This window comes from Mustela nigripes, chromosome 6, assembly GCF_022355385.1.
Source record: "Mustela nigripes isolate SB6536 chromosome 6, MUSNIG.SB6536, whole genome shotgun sequence".
Taxonomy (NCBI): Eukaryota; Metazoa; Chordata; class Mammalia; order Carnivora; family Mustelidae; genus Mustela; species Mustela nigripes.
Window position 1 is genome coordinate 19,504,720 of NC_081562.1, and position 21,222 is coordinate 19,525,941.

Here is a 21,222-nt window from a genome sequence, read left to right on the forward strand (position 1 = left end):
TGGCATTTTCATAATTTTTACAATAGTTTATCTCCTGAGCCCCCTTTTAAAATTTATATGAGGTGGTTTTGTTTAGTAACACCAAAAGAGTAAGTCATTCTCAGGATATTGACTGTTAAAGTTTTATAAAATACTTTTCTTATTTAAATTCTGTTTTTATTTCCATGTAAATATTTATACTCTTTAAAATATGTTTTGATAATTAGGTTTGAAATCATGGGAGAAGAAGAAATTGCTTTTAAAATGATCCGTACCAATGTTTCTCATGTGGTTGGCCAGTTGGATGATATAAGAAAAAACCCCAGGTACTTTTTTCTTAACTGGTAAACTTTACTTTTTTGAGTACTTTTAGGTTCACGGCAAAATTGAACAGAAAATACAGAGAATTCCCATAACTTTAAAAAATGATCTTTCTTTTTTAAAATTTTTTATTAACATATAAGATCTTATTTGCCCCAGGGTTACAGGTCTGTCAATCATCAGGCTTACACATTTCACAGCACTCACCAGAGCACATACCCTCCCCAATGTCCATAACCCTTTAAAAAAAAATTTTTTTTTTTTTAGGAGAGAGCGTGTATGCACAAGCTAGTGGGGGAGGGGAGAGGCAGAGGGAGAAGCAGACTCCCTGCTGAGAATGGAGCCCGATGTGGGGCTCGAGCTCAGGGTCCCAGGATCATGACCTGAGCTAAAGGCTGACACTTAACCAACTAAGCCACCCAGACACCCCCAAAAATGATCTTTAATTATGCAAATAGACATGATAAAAGGTGACTCAAGAGAAGGAAGTGGCTTATTTAGTTTGGAGCAGATGGAATGCAGAGCAGGCAGAAGGAGCCAAGCAAGGAGCCCAATGCGGAACTCAATCCCAGGACTCTGGGATCATGACCTGAGCTGAAGGCAGAAGCTTAACTGACTGAGCCACCCAGCCGTCCCAACCATTATGATTAATAATCACTCAGCTTGTAGCTTTCTCTTCCTGTTATGCCCTCTGACTGGAATGCCCTGCTTTAATTTTTTAAAATATCTTAAAAAAAAAAAATTTCAGTCCTTGCTTTTTGCTTCCCCCATTTTGTTGATGTGCCCTCCCAGTCATTTTGTTGTGTGTAAGAATACCACGTGAGAATTTGTAGTTTTCAGTTGTACCTTATACCTTTATGTCTTTGTGCCCGTTTGAAAGTTTTGGGGTAAGAGAATTCATAGACCTTTATGGTACTTAAACGGACAGGGATTTCCTAAAAGGACACGTGGTAAGCCAGGCTTAGTACCTGCCAGGCCCTTGTGATCTTGAACAGATCTTATTTTTAACTGTTGTTTTACTTTTTTTTAGGTGCTCATTTTTAAGTCAGGAATGGAAAACCAGTGTTCTTACTGACTGAAGTTTTAAGGACAGGTTTGCCCCCATTAACGAGGAGTCTGGACTAGGCAGAATCCAGGCTTTGTTTTTCCCTCAGGCCTGTTCCTCTCTGTTGCCCTCCTGCTTTTGTTGGCTTCATCTTCAGGCTGGAGATAGGGGAGCCACAGCAATTCTAGATGTCTCTGAAAATGGAGCTATGCTCTGAGACAAAGGGATTGCCCCTTTGTATGTAGGGTATGCTGTCTCTCCATTCATTCATCATTCATTCTTTTTTTTTTTTTTTTTAGATTTGATTTATTTTAGAGAGCAGAAAGATTGCGCGTTGCAGGGAGGGGTGCACAGAGGGACAAGTATACTCCCCACTGAGCACAGACCACCCCCCAGCCCTATGAGGAGCTCCATCCATGACCCTGAGATCATGACTTGAGCAGAAATCAAGAATCAGACACTTAACCAATTGAGTCATCCCGGCGCCCCAGACCCCCATTCTAATATCAGTCACTGTGAAAAGGATTCACATACACAGGAGCTGTCTCTGGGATGGAGTAGGCTTGCCTCCCATTGAGTCAGCTCATGGGGAGAGAAATACTGAGCAAAATGCAAACTCCTTTTAGAAGAAAGGGGATGATGTTTTCTAGGCACCCAGCAGGGTCTAATTTAGTTGTTGTCCACACATACCCTTTGTCTCGTGCATATACTTTCTTTAATTTCTCCCAACGTTACGAAAAATTTTGGAGATAAAGGAAAATGGAAAAAAATACTACAATAAATCCCATAAATATTTAACCCAGATTTTAAAATGTCAGCGTTTTATTATACTTATTGATCTGTCTATACACACACACAAAACAGGTTTTGTTTTTATTTTGTTGTTGCTGTTTGCTGAACCATTTGAAATTTAGTTTCAGGCATCCATACATTTCACCGGTAATTATTCTAGTACATATCTTCTAAAACAAAATCATTCTCCTTTATACTAAAGACAGTTAACACATAACTAACACACAATCTGATAACACTAAGCAATACCATCTAATAGATAATCCATATTCATATTTTCCTAGTTGCATCCAAATGCCCTGTATAGCTATTTTTTTTTTTAAATGCAGGATCTAGTCAAGGCTTATGCATTGTATTTGGTTGATATCTCTTGAGTATCCTTTAATTTGATACAGTCCCCAAGAGAGTAGATAGGATAATGAATTTTTACCCACCACCCATCTTCAATAAGAAGTGATTGTTAGAAGTTGTTCTTCTTTCATCTACACACATCCAGTCCTTTACTACCTCTTTCTGATTATTTGTATGTAAAGCTCAGACATTGTTTCATTTTATCTCTAGATATTTAAAATATATTTCTCTATAACAGCTCTTTCAAAATAACCGCCATATCATTATTTTATTCCTTAATATGATAGCCATCTGGTCAATATACCTGTTTCCCTAGTTGTCTTTTCTAAGCATTTACGTTTTTTATTGGTTTGAAGTATCAAGTAAATTCACTGCACTTAAGTCTGTCAGTTTTTCCTCAATCTCTCTTTTTTAAACATACAATTTTGTATGTGTATATGAAGAAATCTCTGTACTTTGGACTACTTTGATTGTATCTCATGTTCCCACTTTTTCTTATAAATTGGTAGTTGGATCTGAGGGCTTTATTAGATTTAAGTTTGGTGAGGGTTTTTTTGTGTTTTTTTTTGGTCTCTTTTAAATTTTAGTAATTTTAAATTTTAGTAAAATTTACTTCAAAAGTGGTGTTATCCCTGCCTGCTGTTTTAATGGGCCCTCAGTTTAGTGAGTTTGCCTTGAAGGGAACTTGAAACAGTAGGGGGAAGCATGACAGTAAGGTGCCAGAACTCTAGTACCTTAGTTGGAGACATATTAAGAAAAGTCATCAAACTCATAGAATCTATAGCTGTAAGGCACTATCTTTATATTAATTGTCTATATCACTATTCTTAGTAATATAACCATAATAGAACTTGGTTTTAGGTGTTCACCAGTTTCTTCTCTGGCTGCCAACAAAATGCTCTAATCAGTAAACTGTATTTATTAAACACTTAACTGGGGCCATGTTAAACAGAAATCATTAAATTAACATTCCAACAACTAGAAGCACTTTTAAGATTATCTTCCCTAGTTCTCTTCGTTTTACAGATGAGGAAAATCCAAAGAAAAACTCTATAGAACATTCCTCCCCCAGAGAATCGTATCAGCACATATAACAGCTTGGAACATGAGTCCGTTTAAAATATATTTGGAATCTACATTTCTTGTTTTATTGTATCAGGCTCATTCTCATGATAGCCAATAACCCTGAATCTCTATTTTTCTAGGAAGTTTGTTTGCCTGAATGACAACATAGACCATAATCATAAAGATGCCCAGACAGTGAAAGCTGTTCTCAGGGACTTCTACGAATCCATGTTCCCCATACCATCCCAGTTTGAGCTGCCAAGGGAGTATCGAAACCGTTTCCTTCATATGCATGAGCTGCAGGAGTGGTGGGTCTCATGTTCACGTGTGTGTGTGTGTGTGTGTGTGTGTGTGTGTATTGACAAGTGATGAAATTCCTTTAATGTACTATTTGATCTATAATTACTTTGTAAAAATACACTTAAAAGATTTTATTGAGCTTACTGGCCAAGCACCTCTGCTGAGTATCATTCATTGCCATCAGAATAGCTACCTTGTTTCTTGAGAATCTGCTATATGGCAGGAGAACATGGTAATAGAAGCTGCATGATTTGCTCAAGGTGAAGTAGCTGATAAGTGGTAAATCCCGCCTGATTCCCACCCAGCCTTCCATATGTTCCACTGTAATCCAAAGCTGCTTTATAATGTTTCCTTCATGTCTTATTTTACTACTGTTTACCCCCATGCCAGGTGCTGGGAATACACAGATGAAAGGAGTAGGGTACCCGGTTTTGAGGCCCTCAGTCCCTGCAGGGAGACAGGCTGCAGGCAGACAGTTGTGGTATCTAGTGCTCTGACAGGGTTCAGTGCTACTGGAGTATGAACGAGGGAGCAGCCAGTTCTCTTAGGGGAAGGCACTCTTTGGACTTGGTTTTGAATTATGAAAAGGACTTTCCCAAGTAGAAAAGACATTCCTGGTAGAAGAAATGGCATGTACAAGGCACAGGAGTGTAAAAGAGGGTTTCTGGAGAGCAAAAGGAGAGATTGTGAAGGGCTCTATATGAATTGACTTTTTTCTTTAGAGAATGGGGTTTCCCAAGAGACATTTTTTTAGATGTTTGTAGTGATCAGACTTGGATGATCACAATCCAAATCCACATGATTTTTGGAAAGGTAACTGGTGAGGCAGTGTTATCTGGAAACTGAAAGCAGGGAGACAAGTATTAATTATTTCAGGAGCTCTGAAACAGGGTGTGAACCAAGGACCACAGCTCAGGGAATAGAGAGAAAGCAGAAGACAGAATTGGGAGAGATTGTAGGGAGGAAATTAGCAGCCTTGGCAACTAGAACTCTTTGGTGTATTGGAGTTGGATAATTGAGCCCATTAACATGTATATTGCTAATAGCTGTGTATTTTTATTTCCAGAAGGAGAAGTTACTACTAAATTGTGGTTCTTACCTTCTAGGAATGGTTTCTCATTTTTACTTTCTTTTATTTAGCTCAGAGGAAAAAGATCTTTGGATGGTTTCAAGTGTTAATTCCCCAAATCCAGTTTGTGACTACATTTATCTTCAAGGGCCCAACTGAATAAGAAAGGAGTAGGCTTAAGAATAATTTGAGAGGACTTTGATTTCTGTGTTACACAAATAAGGATGAATCAGTTGGAATTCTCTGAACTGGGGGGCTTCATTTTCTTCATCCTGTTCAGCATCTGTGTCTTTTCTTACTGCTGGGCCTCCACTACCACCTTGCCTTCTAGAAACTTCACTTTTTCTTTCCTTTCATGACATTGTGGTTGAGTCCCCTGTCACCTTTCTCTTTAGGCTTTCTTCCTGTTCTCCTTCCTTGGGTATAACACTTTCTACACTGTACAGTAGTCTGTTTGGTGCGTTTGCCCCTCCTGATTGACTATAAGCTCTCTTCATGGGCAGAGATGGTGTCTTACTCTTCTCTGAGTGCACAGTGCCTTTCTAGCACATAATACATGCTCAGTGGATGAATGGCTGAGGGAACCTCCAGCTATTATCAGATTCTCTGGTTGCTGGGACAGCTTAACTGTATTAGAGCTTCTGGCTTCTTATCTCTCTAAATTACATATCGATTCTGAATGACACCATAGACATTAGAACTAACTGCACTAGTTGTGATCCTGTTATGAGACATAGGAAATTCAGGAGAAAATTAGAGGTACTATTATCAATATGGGACTTGAAGTAGAGACATCTACACAAGATAAGCTGTAAAAGAGAATCTGGAACTCAGCACAGAGGCCTGCATTGATGGCTATTGGAATATCTTCTAAGACTTATGTTAAGCATATGTTTAGTCTTCATAATAAATTATTACTTCCACAGTACAGATGAGGAAACTTCTCTACTGCCTCTAATCCCAATAACCTATCTTCAAGTCCAGTTGATTCTACTCTTAGATTATCTCTTCTGTTGCTTGTTTTCTTTCTCCCACTTGTCTTCATTTTGTTTTCATACCCAGACTAACACAACTGGCTGCCTGGTCACCTCTGGTCACCGGACATGCATCCTTCAGATGGCCACCATTTTTATTCCAGTTGTCACACATACACCCATACCTGCCATTTCATACACTTTCCCACTAGAGTATTATGTCCAAACCCCATTGCATATTTTTCCAGAATACCTGCAGTTTATGCCCACCTGCCTTGCCATGGCTTTAGCTCTCTTCCTGATGTCCCTAGGCCAGACTTCACTCATTTCTACAGGACTCAGCCTGCTCCTCTATGATGCTCACTGCCTTACTCCGTTAAATGCTTTCATTTAAGGTCCCCCACCCCGCTGCAAGGCTTAAATGAAATATTACCGGATCTGAAGTGCTTTCCTCATTTCTCTGTTTTTCCATAAGACTTTGCTTTTGATACTACATTTTTTGTTCCATTTTGTGTGATGGCTAGCCATCTGCATGTCAGTGACTCCCCACGCTTACAGTTTAGAGCAAGAACTTCTTGTTTATCTGTCTACATCCACAGAAAGTGTTGATTAAGTGACTGTGAAGAAATGGATAGGAATGAAAGTGTACTTTTGTTTAAATGCTAAAAGTAATTTTCTTTTGAAGTCCTATCCTCTGCCTGGGTAACTTTTATAATTCAAATATAATATTTACTCTGATGTAATGAAAAATCTGATCTAATGTGGAAATATACATTGTATTAACATTTTCAAATTGTCTCCAGACAATGTTTTTGTGTTTCACAACTTAGGCTAAAATAGTATATAATTAATTCTGATATAGTGGGACTATGCACAGACTACATATTTGCTTTCTTCTTTCTCTGAACAGGAGAGCATATCGAGACAAATTGAAGTTTTGGACTCACTGTGTGCTGGCAACATTGATTATGTTTACTATATTCTCATTTTTTGCTGAACAGGTAAGTCTTACATATTTTATGTGAGGATCAAACATTATTTATTATGTATGTATGTATGTATGGATGGATGGATGGATTTAAATATTTTTATGTATTTACTTGACACAAAGAGAGATCACAAGTAGGCAGGCAGAGAGAGAAGGGGAAGCAGGCTTCTTGCTGAACAGAGAGCCTGATGCAGGGCTCGATCCCAGGACCCTGAGATCATGACCTGAGCTGAAGGTAGAGGCTTAACCCATTGAGCTACCCAGGTGCCCCCAAACATTTTTTAGTATAAGAATATCTGATTCTTTAAAAAGTGATATGAATTCACAGGAAAATTTTAACTTTTTCTTTTAGCTTCTAACTCAGATATTAATATGTCAAACAGATTTCATAATATTCAGGCAGCAAACATAATAGCCTTTTATTCATTAATCTTCCAGATGCACTTTCAGTATTCTTTTTACCTGGAACTCAGTAAATTAACTTGTAGACATCAAGGTAAAACTGAAAACCTCTGTTTCTAACCAAAAGACCCACCTAGAATCCTCATCTGATACTGATTTTGTATGGTTTTTTGATTTTTCTTTTCTTACAACCTTTCTAAAAGTGACCGCAGTGACTTATCTTCAGACCTCCTACTCTTCTGTGGACAGTGCCCATTTGTGCTCACATTTCTCCCAATTACATTTCCTTTGAATTGCTGGAATTTCTCTCCGTGCAGGCACATGTACACAGCCTTCTTCAAGTGAAGTCCCATGAGTAGAAGGGAGGTTAGTGAGGTAAAAAGAAAGGGACCATAGAATCCTTACTTGGTGTAGGCATGAAATGGTCTTAAGAGAAAGGGAGTGGTGTCTGGGCTGACCTGACTTACCTGGGTTAAGTAGACCTCACCTCAGCCTCCACCTGAGGTGACTGTTGAGTGGAGCCTTTCTAGCTGTCAATTATGGGAAACTTGCACTGAGTTTACTTAAACTGGGAAGGAGGAGGCTGAAGTATTGAGAACGTTAGAAATAAACAGTGCCTGGGCTTCTTACCATAAATGGAAGGAAATAAAAAGAGGGGAGATTGGGTAGGTAAGCAGGACTGCAGTTTAAATCTTCATCTACTTCCTAGCAGTATCAGTTCTGTTCTGATTGCCGTTATTCTGGGCTAGTAAAACTCTCCCTGCTCTAGAACAGAGGTCACTGAGGAATTAGGAGTCAGCAGTGTGCCTGCCTGCAATGAGGAGAAAAGACAGGTTGGCTGGAAGGAGCAGCTGACAGCAGTGGGAAGGAACAGGAGTGCCAGTCTTTCATCTGTGTCACTTATACCCATAGAGAAGAGGGAAACAGAGAGGCAAGGAGGGAGAAAAGAGGGGAAGAATCAATCCTCTTTTCTCTCTGCCCCGTTGTTCTCAAAAGTCTCAGTGACAAAGAGTAAATCCTGAAAGCATCTTGGGACAAGAGGTCTGTAACCTACAATGGTAGAAAATGTTAGATTGGCAGCAGACCTCTCCGCAGAGACCTGGCAGGCCGGAAAGGACCGGCATGATATATTCAGGCACTAAATGAGAAAAATATGCAGCCAAGAATACTATATCCAGGTAGGCTGTCATTGAAAATAGAAGGAGAGGTAAAAAGCTTCCAGGACAAACAGAAGCTAAAAGAATTTGCAAACACCAAACCACCCCTACAGGAAATACTGAAATGGGTCCTCGAAGCAAAGAGAGCCTAAAAGTAACAGACCAGAAAGGATCAGAGACAATATATAGTAACAGTTACCTTACAGGCAGTACAATGGCACTAAATTCGTATATTTCAGTAGTTACTCTGAATGTAAATGGGCTAAATGCCCCAATTAAAAGACACAGGGTATCAGGATGGATAAAAAAAACCAAGACCCATCTATATGCCATCTACAAGAAACTCATTTTAGAACCAAAGACGCCTCCAGATTTAAAATGAGTGGGTAGAAAACAATTTACCATGCTAATGGACATCAAAAGAAAGCTGGGGTGGCAAGCCTTACATCAGCCAAAGACTATAATAAGAGATGAGGAAGGACACTATATCATACTTAAATGGTCTGTCCAACAAGAAGATCTAACAATTTTAAATATCTATGCCCCTAACATGGGAGTAGCCAGTTATAAAACCAATTAACAACAAAATCAAAATCAAAGAAACACATCAACTATAATACAATAATAGTAGAACACTTGAACACCCCCCCCCTCACTGAAATGGAGGGACTATCTAAGCAAAAGATTAACAAGGAAATAAAGGCTTTAAATGATATACTGGATCCGATGGACATCACAGATATACTGACAACATTCCACCCCAAAGCAACAGAATACACCTTCTTTTCTAGTGCACATGGAACATTCTCCAGAATAGATCCCAACCTGGCTTACAAATCAGGTCTCAATCAGTGTCAAAAGACTGGGATCATTCCCTGCATATTTTCAGACCACAGTGCTTTGAAACTAGAATTCAACCACAAGAGGGAAGTTGGAAAGAAAAACACATGGATGCTAAAGAGCATCCTAATAAAGAATGAATGGGTCAACCAGGAAATTAAAGAAGAATTTAAAAAATGCATGGAAACAAAAGAAAATGAAAACACAACTGTTCAAAATCTTTGGGATACAGCAAAGGCGGTCCTGAGAGAAAGCATATAGCCATACAAACCTTTCTCAAGAAACAAGAAAGGTCTCAAAAACACAACCTAACCCTACACCTAAAAGAGCTGGAAAAGAGCAAAGAAACCCTGAACCCAGCAGGAGAAGAGAAATAATAAAGACCAGAGAAGAAATCAATGAAATAGAAACCAAAAGAACAGTAGAACAGATCAATGAAACTGGGAGCTGGTTCTTTGAAGTAATAAGATCGATAAACTCCTGGCCAGACTTAACCAAGAAGAAAAGAGAAAGGACCCAAATTAATAAAATAATGAATGAAAGAGGAGAAATCACAACCAACACCAAAGAAACACAGATAATTATAAGAACATATATGAGCAACTATACATCAGCAAATTTGACAATCTGGAATAAATGGATACATTCCTGGAGACACATAAACTACCAAAACTGAACCAGGAAGAAACAGAAAGCCTGAACAGATCTATAATCAGTAAGGAGACTGAAGCAGTTATCAAAAATCTCCCAACAGGGGCACCTGGGTGGCTCAGTGGGTTAAGCCTCTGCCTTTGGCTCAGGTCATGGTCTCAGGGTCCTGGGATCGAGCCCTGCATTGGCCTCTCTGCTTAGCAGGGAGCCTGCTTCCCTTTCTCTCTCTCTCTCTGCCTACTTGTGATCTCTGTCCATCAAATAAATAAATAAATAAAATCTTTTAAAAAAATCTCCCAACAAAGAGCCCAGGGCCAGATGGCTTCCCACAGGAATTCTACCAAACATTTAAAGAAGAATTAACACCTATTCTCCTGAAACTGTTCCAAAAAATAGAAATGGAAGGAAAACTTCCAAACTCATTTTATGAGGCCAGCATTACCTTGATCCCCAAACCAAAGACCCCATCAAAAAGGTGAATTACAGACCAATATCCCTGATGAACATGGATGCAAAAATTCTTAGCAAAATACTAGCCAGTAGGATCCAACAGTACATTAAAAGGATTATTCACCACAACCATGTGGGATTTATTCCTGGATTGCAAGTTTGGTTCAATATCCAATCAATGTGATATAAGACATTAATAAAAAAGAACAGGAACGATATGATACCCTCAGTAGATGCTGAAAAAGCATTTGGCAAAGTACAGCAACCTTCCCTGATCAAAACTCTTCACAGTTGGCGCGCCTGTGTGGCTCAGTGGGTTAAAGTCTCTGCCTTCGGCTCAGGTCATGATCTCAGGGTCCTGGGATCGAGCCCTGCATCGGGCTCTCTGCTCAGCAGGGAGCCTGCTTCTCCCTCTCTCTCAGCCTGCCTCTCTGCCTGCTTGTGATCTCTGTCTGTCAGATAAATAAATAAAATCTTAAAAAAAAAAAAAAAAACTCTTCACAGTGTAGGGATAGATAGTACATACCTCAATATTATCAAAGCCATCTATGAAAACCCACAGTGAATATCATTCTCAATGTTGAAAAACTGAAAGCTTTTCCTCTGAGGGCAGGAACACAGCAGGGCTGTCCACTTTCACCACTGCTATTCGACATAGTACTAGAAGTCCTAGCCTCAGCAGTCAGACAACAAAAAGAAATAAAAGGCTTCCAAATCAGCAAAAATTAATTAAACTCTTACTGTGCAGATGATATACTTTATGTGGGAAACTCAAAAGACTCCACTCCAACACTGCTAGAACTCAGGATAAAAAAGTAAAGTGTCAGGATATAAAATTTACACAAATCAGTTGCATTTCTATACATAACAAGGCAGAAGGAAGAGAAATTAAGGAGTTGATCCCATTTACAGTTGCACCCAAAACCATAAGATACCTAGGAATAAACCTAACCAAAGAGGCAAAGAATCTATACTCAGAAATTGAAGAAGACAGAAATAAATGGAAAAACATTCCATGTTCATGGATTGGAAGAACAAATATTGTGAAAATGTTTATGCTGCATAGAGCTATCTACACGTTTAATGCAGTCCCTATCAAAATACTGTCAACTTGATTCAAAGAAATGGAACAAATAATCCTAAAATTTATATGGAATCAGAAAAGACCCTGAATAGCCCGAGGAATGTTGAAAAAGAAAACCAAAGTGGGTGGCATCACGATTGCAGACCTCAAGCTGTAATACAAAGCTGTAATTATCCAGACAGTAATGTACTGGCCTAAAAATAGACACATAGATAAATGGAACAGAATAGAGAGCCCAGAAATGGACCCTCAACTCTATGGTCAACTAATCTTTGACAAAGCAGGAAAGAATTTCCAGTGGAAAAAAGACAGTCTCTTCAATAAATGGTGTTGGGAAAATTGGACAACCACATGCAGAATGAAAGTGGACCATTTTCCTTACACCACACACAAAAACAGACCTCAAATGGATGAAAGACCTCAATATGAGACAGGAATCCATCAAAATCCTTGAGAAGAACACAGGGAGCAACCTTTTAGACCTCAGCTGCAGCAACTTCTTCCTAGAAACATTGCCAAAGGCAAGGGAAGGAAGGGCAAAAATGAACTATTGAGACTTCATCCTGATCAAAAGCTTTTGCACACCAAAGGAAACAGTCAACAAAACCAAAAGACAGCCAGCATAATGGGAGAAGGTATTTGCAAATGACATACCAGATAAAGAGCTAGTATCTAAAATCTATTAAGAACTTATAAAACTCATAGGGGCACCTGGGTGCCTCAGTAGGTTAAACCTCTGCCTTCTGCTCAGCAGGGAGCCTGCTTCCCCCACCCTGCTCTGTGCCTGCCTCTCTGACTGCTTGTTATCTCTCTCTGTCAAATAAATAAATAAAATCTTAAAAAAAAACCCAACTTCTAAAACTCAACACCCAAAGAACAAATAATCAAATCAAGAAATGGGCAGAAGACATCAACAGACATTTCTGCAAAGAAGACATCCAAATGGCCAGTAGACACATAAAAAGTGCTCCAGATCACTTGGCATCAGGGAAATACAAATCAAAACCACAATGAGATACCACCTCACACCAGTCAGAATGGCTAAAATTAACCAGTCAGGAAACGGCAGGTTTTTGGTGAGGATACAGATAAAGGGGAACCCGCCTACATTACTGGTGGGAATGCCAGCTGGTGCAGCCACCCTGGAAAATACACCAGTATGGGGTTTCCTCAAACAGTTGAAAATAGAGCTACCCTACGACCCAGCAATTACACTACTGGGTATTTACCCTGAAGATACAAATGTAGTGATCTGAAGGGGCATGTGCACCCGAATGTTTATAGCAGCAGTGTCCACAATAGCAAGACTATGGAAAGAGCCTAGATGTTCATTAATAGATGAATCAATAAAGAAGTGGTATATATCTACAATGGAATACGATGCAGCCATCAAAACCCCTGAAATCTTGCCATTTGCAACAATGACATGGATGGAACTAGAGGCTGTTACCCTAAGCGAAATAAGACAGTCAGAGAAAGACAATTATCATGATCTCTCTGATATGAGAAATTTGAGGGACAGGGTGGGGGTTATGGGGGGGAAGGGAGGGAAAAAGTGAAACAAGATGGGACCGGGAAGGAAGACAAATCATAAGAGACTCTTAATCTCAGGAAACAAATTGAGGGTTGCTGGGGGCAGGAGAAGGGGGGAGGGATAGAGTCACTGGATTAAGGACATTGGGAGGGTATGTGCTCAGTGAGTGCGGTGAATTTTATAAAACTGATCATTCACAGACCTGTACCCCTGAAACAATTATTACATTATATGTTAATAAAAAGTAAATATGTTTGGTAATCACTGTGTAAAAATATGTAGTTAAAAGGTCTTTATGGGCCAAAATAATTTTAGTCCTTGTGTGTTCAAATATTTTTTGGCCTATATTTAGGCATATTGACCCTATAATGAAAGTAGTAGTTGGTTTTATTTGGGGGAGGAATGATGAAAACTTGTTTGCTCTATTTTTTGTGTTTTGTGTTTTGTTTTTGGTTTTTTTTTTTTTTTTTTAATGTAGAAGACTGGAAATGATAGAGGTCATAGGATTCTAAGTTTAAAATTTGTCAACATGGAGAATTAAAATATATTTTCTGTGTTTGATATTCTAGTTAATTGCACTTAAGCGGAAGATATTTCCCAGGAGGAGGATACAGAAAGAAGCTAGTCCTGATCGAATCAGGGTATAGAAGATCTTCGTTTGAAAATCATCTACCTCAGCATTCACTGAGCATTTTGAAACTCGGCATCATAGAGATGTCTTCGTGATGTGATGCTTACCCAGCCTGACTTGAAGAAGGAAAAGCATCCAGTACAATACTTGTTTTGTGGCATGAATGTAGCCTACTGACCAGGAGTTGTTTAACCAAGACATGGAAAACTTGTGTGTTAAGCAGCTCTGACCTGGTTTTACTTTTAAAGCATTTGCTATGGACCCATCATTCTTTTTATGAAAAATCTGACAAGATAAAGCTGCCAAGTTCCCATAGCAACTATTTCCAACTAACTTTCACATGAGAAGCCTAGGCAAGCTTGGGAACCATTGCTAAGCGATCCCAGTCTTTGCATTCTAAAGCCTTTTGCTGCAGTTTTACATTTTTGTTTTTTCCATTTCTTGTTTTTTAAAATAAGTAGCTACTAAGTTAACTAGTTAACCCTTACTTCTGAAAATAATGAATTGGGATATCTAAACATGTTTTTATCTATGTTATTTAAATAATACAACAATATCACCTTCTATTGGCAATACCTAAATTATGGATTCTATTAACATTTAAGACCATAAGTGGTCAAACTACTGATGAGATCAATGACTGACAGCTGAAGTACTTTGTGCTTGTTTACTTCAGCCCCTAAGAATGTGATTTCATGCAGAGGCCTAATTACAAAGGGCTAGAGTTAAGTAGCAGAGCTACCTTCCAGATGTAATTATGTTTCGGAAATGTACATATTCAAACAGAAGTGCCTCATTTTAGAAATGAGTAGTGCTGATGGTACTGGCACATTACAGTGGTGTTTTTTTAAATGCTCCCTATATTCTAGTAGCTAGCTCTTTCAGCTGGTTTCGAGTAATGCAGAGGTCAGCAAACTTTCTGTAAAAAGTCACATAGTAAATATTTGCAGGCCACAGGGGTCTCTGTTGCATATTCTTTATTGTTTAGTTTTAGTGTTTTTTTTTTTTAACTTTTAAAAATGTCAAAAAACCATGTTTAGCTTGCAGCTGTACAAAAACAGGCCACCAGCTGGATTTGGCCCACAGGCCATTGTTTGCTGACCACTGGGATAGAGAATTCGTATTTTTATGTATGAGTAAGCCCTGATGTTCAGCTTTTATTTATATCACCATATGGTGGATTTCTGGAGATTAGATTCCATAAGTCCCTTTTGAACTCTAACAGGTATTTTAAGATCATGATCTTGAACAGTATTCTTTCAACACATATTTTGTAAAAAGAACTTGTGATGTAAATAGTGTGTTTGTGCTATGTTATGTATTTCAAAATGTGAAGTCTCATAAAAACTTACATTTTGTCTGATGCTTTGATTTTTAAACTTTTGAGGAATGAGTTTATTGTTATCCAGATTCTGCAGTCACTTGAGGGCTTGTACAGTATATCAGCATCTGTGCTGAACATAACTGAACATAAATGAAAAGTGATGTAAGGAGAGAGTAGTACTATAACATACTGGGGAGTGTCATGTTATAGGAGACATAAATTCTAAATGGGATTTATCCTGTGGTAGAAGTTGAGGAGGTATCTGGGTATCATTCTAAAAGTGAAGAATTTATTATAGAAAAATTATAGAGAAATTAACATTTGGGTGTGTTTGTTGGACATTTCTGTGGTTAGATCTAATTTAGAGCTTAATAGCTTAATTGGATAGAAAATAGAATCATAGAATATTTGTAGAATCATTCATCTAAATGACTCTGTAGTGATTCTGTAGAATCATTGGAACAGAAGAATCTCAGAAGTTGAAGAGTAGTCAGATGGTTTCAAAATTTTAAAGCCTCAGGGGCGCCTGGGTGGCTCAGTGGGTTAAGCCGCTGCCTTCGGCTCAGGTCATGATCTCAGGGTCCTGGGATCGAGTCCCACATCGGGCTCTCTGCTTGGCGGGGAGCCTGCTTCCTTCTCTCTCTCTCTGCCTGCCTCTCTGTCTACTGTGATCTCTCTCTCTGTCAAATAAATAAATCTTTAAAAAAAAAATTTTTTTTTAAGCCTCAGAACCATTAAATGAAATTCTATAAAAGGCCAATATGTAATATAGAAGAAGGAAAAGCTCCTTGTCCTGCTTGACCCCAGGTGATGCCTCCAAACTCCGAGGCCTGACAGGTAGAGTTTCAAAATAACTTCCTGGACAACACCCTGCATTCTGTCATCAAAGACACAAGGGCAAGGAAGATGATGTGATTTTTCTAAGATTTCACAGCCAGTTAGAGGCAGAGGTAGGTTGGAGCCCTGATTAGGTCTCTTTTCCCATCCCTGCCAGGCTGTGCTGCCTCTCCATGACATACAGGCATGAATGGGTGAAGAGCATACACTTCGCAGCAGACTTCTGGAGTTTGAGTCCAAGATCCTGGACATTGTTTGACTTTCTCCTAAAATGTGGGAGGCAGTAACTGGTGTCTACTGATAGGCATACGGTGATGATGAAAGGAAATGATATATGTAATACATCTAGCACAGTGTCTAGGAAGTTATTTCTGCCTGGTAATGTCAGTAGTGATGAAAGTTTGTGGGTAAAGGATTGCTGTCCAGACCACGGGTGAGGTTTTTAGTGTAGTCATTAGGATGAAATGTTTACTTTTGCACTTAGCTAAGAAAGTTACACATATTCTCATTTTTTTGTTTTTTTGCCTACTTTCTTGAAATATTTTAAAAATTATTTCTACATATACAAAAAAGTATGCAGTCTAGTGAATAACAGCTCAAGGATTTAAAAGGAAAGTGTAATTATAACTGAGGTCAAATTACTTAAGGAAGAAATAGCATCAATCCCACAAAAATTCCTCCAGAGTGTAGAAAACAAAGAAACACACCATCTAATTCATCCATTGAGGTGAACACAGCCCCACACCAAAGGTTGGCACAGTTACAATTAGAGAGGGAAACCACAGGCCATCTGTCTCAAGAATCCCATATGAAAACTAATAAGCCAGATTCTTATATCCTTCAAAGGAACAACTCTTTTTTTTTTTTTTTAAGATTTTATTTATTTATTTGACAGAAATCACAAGTAGGCAGAGAGGCAGGCAGAGAGAGAGGAGGAAGCAGGCTCCCTGCTGAGCAGAGAGCCCGATGCGGGGCTCGATCCCAGAACCCTGAGATCATGACCCAAGCTGAAGAAGCGGCTTAACCACTGAGCCACCCAGGCGCCCCGGAACAACTCTTTTTTGATCAAACTACATCTACTGTAGGAATGCAAGGTGGATCCAACCTTTGAAAATCAATGCTGTTTATATCAGCAGTACTGAAAAGAGAAACTGCATGATATTCTCAAGGAAACTTTCTTCAAAAAAGATTATAAAAAATTTAAAAGAGTCTAGCACAGTGACTCTGCTTAACTGTTATCAAGATTTGGCACATCTTTTGCTCTATTCTTTATTTCTCTTTGTTCATATATTTTAAAGTAAATCCCAATTTCATGGAGACAGGAGTACAAAGTTTCAGTTGTTAAGGGGAGGTAAACGGGCTTCTTGTCATTCTAACTGCTCCTTCTTCCACTTGCCCTACATCTTAGTGAACACGTTGTGTGTGCTAAGTGACTTAGACCCATAATCCCATTTCGTTCTCACCACATTCCCACTTTACCACTGGGGCCTAACTAGTTTAAGTGGCAATTCCAGCTTTTGACCCAAATGTCTCCAGAATTAACTCTTAGCCACTAAGATACACTCAGAATACAAGGGACAAAAAGAAAAACAAGGGTGGAGGAGGCAGATACATTGCACGACTGTTGCTCAACACAGCCCATCCCTGCCTCCGTATGTCAGCTTTTCTCCCCACAGTGGCGCTGTGGCAGCTTCTGACTCTCATCTCTCAGAGACGCAGGAAGCTGGTAGAGATGAATTAATGTGATTTGTGCCCACTTTTATAGCCAGAGAGATGGAGACTTTTACCAAAAGAAGGAGGGAAGGAGAGGAGTTCTGGCCTGACAAAAACATGAGCTTCACATAATAAAGTTTGGGTTAATGTGGAAGACGAAGTTCTTGGATTAAATACTTAAATTGAAGGGAAGCTGCCATACTTGAAAAAAAAAATTAGAAAAATCAAATTTGTTCATTAGGATACCGTGAACTTTACAAATTTTTCATTATTGAAAAGATTCAAAGAAATGTTTGCAAAGCATCAGTACAGTACCTGGCACATAATAAATGCTCCATCAATGGTTCACAATTATGGTTATTATAGTTCACAATGGGTCCCAAGTTGTCTCTCTGACTGATCCTCCTTATACTTTTCCTCTCCTGCCAGTCTCACCCATGGCCACACACTGTGGCCACACTGCATTTCCCGAAACGTGTTACATACTTTTATCCCTCTGTATCCTCGTAGATGCTATTCTTACTGGTTGACCTGACTTTTCCTTGCTTATAATCCATTAAACGCACTGATACCTCAAGGTGTGCGTCCATCATTAGTTCATCTACTAGAAAGTTTTCTAAGAGACTATCACCTTAGTTCTTTGAAACAATAAGCAAAGAAGGAATGTGGTATTTAGGCCTTCAAATGATCTTGACAAGATTCTACACCACTGGTTACTAAAGAAAATGAGAGGACATTTTGTCAGGAATCCAGGTAACAGAGTAAATGAGCAAATATGGAGGAGTATTAATGTCTTCCAAGAATCAGCACTGAGTTCATTTAAGCATTATTTATAATAGCCAAGATAATGGAAACCTAACTGTTGATGGATGGATACAGATAATGTGGTATATATATATTTTCCAATTTTTTTCCAAGTTTTTCTTTAATTCAAGTTAACATCCAGTGTCACGTTGGTTTCAGGAATAGAATTTAGTAATTTATCACTTAAATGTAACACCCAGGGCTCATCACAAGTGCCCTCCTTCATGCCTATACATTTAGCACATCCTCCCACCCACTGCCCCTTCAGCAACCCTCAGTTTGTTCTCTGTAGTTAAAAGCAACTCTTATGGTTTGCCTTCCTCTCTGTTTTCATCTTATTTTTCCTTCCTTTCCACTATGTTCATCTCTTTTGTTTCTTCAATTCCACACAAGAGAAATCCTATGGTATTTGTCTTTCTCTGACTTACTTCGCTTAGCATAATACACTCTAGTTCCATCCAGGTTGTTGCAAATGGCAAGATTTCATTCTTTTTGATGGCTAAACAACATTCCATTTTATATGTATACACACACACACACACACCTTTGTCCATTCATCAGTCAGTGAACACTTGGGCTCTTTCCAGAGTTTGGCTATTATTGATAATGCTGTTTTCAACATCAGGGTGCATGTATTCCTTTGAATATGTGTTTCTGTATCCTTTGAGTAAAAACTTAATAGTGCAATTGCTGGGTCATAGGGTAGTTCTATTTTTAACTTTTTGAGGAACCTCCATACTGTTTTGATGATGTGGTACATTTACACAATGGAATACTACTCAGCCATAAAAAGGAGATCTTGCCATGGATGGACCTTACGAGTATGAGGCTAAATGAGATAAGTCAGAGAAAGATAAATGCCATATGATGTTACTTGTATACTGAATGTGGAAAAAAAGCCCTCATAGGTACAGAGAACAGACTGGTGGTTATCAGAGGGGAAGTGGGTTGGGTATGTGAAAGGGTGAATTGAATCAATTATATGGTGACAGTAACTAGACTTACTGTGTTGATCTGGGTGGCTCAGTGGGTTAAAGCCTCTGCCTTCGGCTCGGGTCATGATCCCAGGGTCCTGGGATCGAGCCCCATATGAGGTTCTCTGCTCGGCAGGGAGCCTGCTTCCTCCTCTCTCCCTATCTGCCTCTCTGCCTACTTGTGATCTCTGTCAAATAAATAAAATCTTTAAAAAAAAAAAAAAAAAAAGGAAAAAACTAGCTGAGTCAGTTAAGTATCTGACTCTTGATTTTGGCTAAGGTCATGATCGCAGGGTCATGAGATCGAACCCTGCATTGGGATCCATACTGGGCATGAAGGCTGCTTAAGACTCCTCTATTCCTCTCCCTCTGGCACACATGCCCCCTCCCCCACCGGCTCTCACTCTTAAGAAAAGGAAAAGAATTGCAGAGCTGGTAGCAAATTAAGTCAAGTACAAAGTGAAAAAATATTTTCAAATTATTCAGTGGAAAAATCCATTCATGCACAGAAAAAATGAAATAATACCCCAAATTTAACTATTATATCTTGGTAGTGAGATTATGAGTGAACTTCATTTCCTTCATTAATTATTTATCTTCTACAAATTGTTTTACAATGAATAATTATTACCTTAACTAAGATAACAATTTAACAATACATTTTAGATAAAATTATAAGGACCCATGTTAAATTTTTAGGGGAAAGTAGAATGCTTTTTATTAGCTAAACAAGGGAAAGCTAACTTTGAAAATCCATAAGATGTCCTTGGTTCCATTTTAAGAGACTTCATGTGATGAAACAGTCATTTCGATTCTTGTGTTTTTATTTAGTTGGATAAGGATTAAAACTTGAAACTTACGAATAAAGATGAGTTTTCATTTGGAGCTAGAAAAGCCAAAAGATAACATAATCTAATCTTGATTACTCATGGGGCAGATAGATCATTCATATCTTCTGTTTCTTATTTCCTTTCTGGTTTTCATATTTTTAAGTTAACTAACATTTGAGAAAATAAGGCATTGGTGTTAGTATGTCACCAGATGGAGATGTTGAGCTGTTCTTGTTAATGGAGCAAATCAAGTTAGTGGTTCCAAATTTTAGTCAGTATGAGCATGACATGGAGAATTATTTAAAATGCAGATTCCCAGTCCTTACCCACAGAGTTAATTTGGCAGGTCTACCATGGGGCCTAGGAATCTGCTTTAACACCTCTTTCCCCTCCCCCCAACCCACATTTCCCCACTTTATCTTCTGCTAGTGATCCTGATACATGCTGGCCCATGAACCACACTTTGAGAAACTCTTGTATTTGAAGCCATGTATATTTGAAAACACTTAGAGAAAGAATACAAATTGAGAACTAAGTAAAACAAGTCCTGGAGAACTCCAACATCTGAGGGTCCACTGAAGAAGGAAGAGTTAACAAAGATATTAAGAAACTGTCACAATAAGAGATTATCAAGAGAATCTGTAGGTACAGAAGCCAAAGGAAGACAGAATGAAGGAGGGGGAATAAATGGTTAACAGTTTGACTTGCTGAAAGTCAAATGAGATTAGGACCAGAGAACATGCATTTGATTTAGCAATATGGAGGTCACTGGTCACTTTAGAGTGAGTACAATTTTAAAGTAGAAAGGACCAAAGGTGGTTTAGTGTGGGTTACAGGGTATTTGGAAGGAAAGGAATTTGAGGCAACAAGCTTAGATATTTCTTTCTAGAATTTTGATGGCTAAGAGGAAGACATAGGGGAGTAATTGTTTGGAATTAAGGTCCAGGAATATTTAAAGTTGTGAGATATTAGAATATCTGTAAATGTTAATGGGAGGGATAGAACAGAGGAAGGGAGAGAAAGAATGAATAATGTAAGATTCTTAGAAGACAAGGACTCAGACCCAGGTAGGCTGTAGCTCTGATGGCAGAAGCTTTGGGGGTTTCA

General features: G+C 38.7%; 1 protein-coding gene across 2 annotated transcripts in view; it reads left to right on the forward strand.

Annotated features, from left to right (window-relative positions):
- GNPTAB (N-acetylglucosamine-1-phosphate transferase subunits alpha and beta) overlaps positions 1–15,012 on the forward strand; it is a 75,878-nt gene extending 60,866 nt beyond the window's left edge. For both annotated transcript variants that reach the window (XM_059402242.1, XM_059402243.1), the window contains 4 exons: positions 207–305; positions 3,694–3,861; positions 6,807–6,897; positions 13,572–15,012. In XM_059402242.1, the coding sequence (XP_059258225.1) occupies positions 207–305; positions 3,694–3,861; positions 6,807–6,897; positions 13,572–13,649 (436 nt within the window). In that variant the 3' untranslated portion in view covers positions 13,650–15,012. The remainder of the gene's footprint in view (positions 1–206; positions 306–3,693; positions 3,862–6,806; positions 6,898–13,571) is intronic.
- Positions 15,013–21,222: the final 6,210 nt, after the last annotated feature.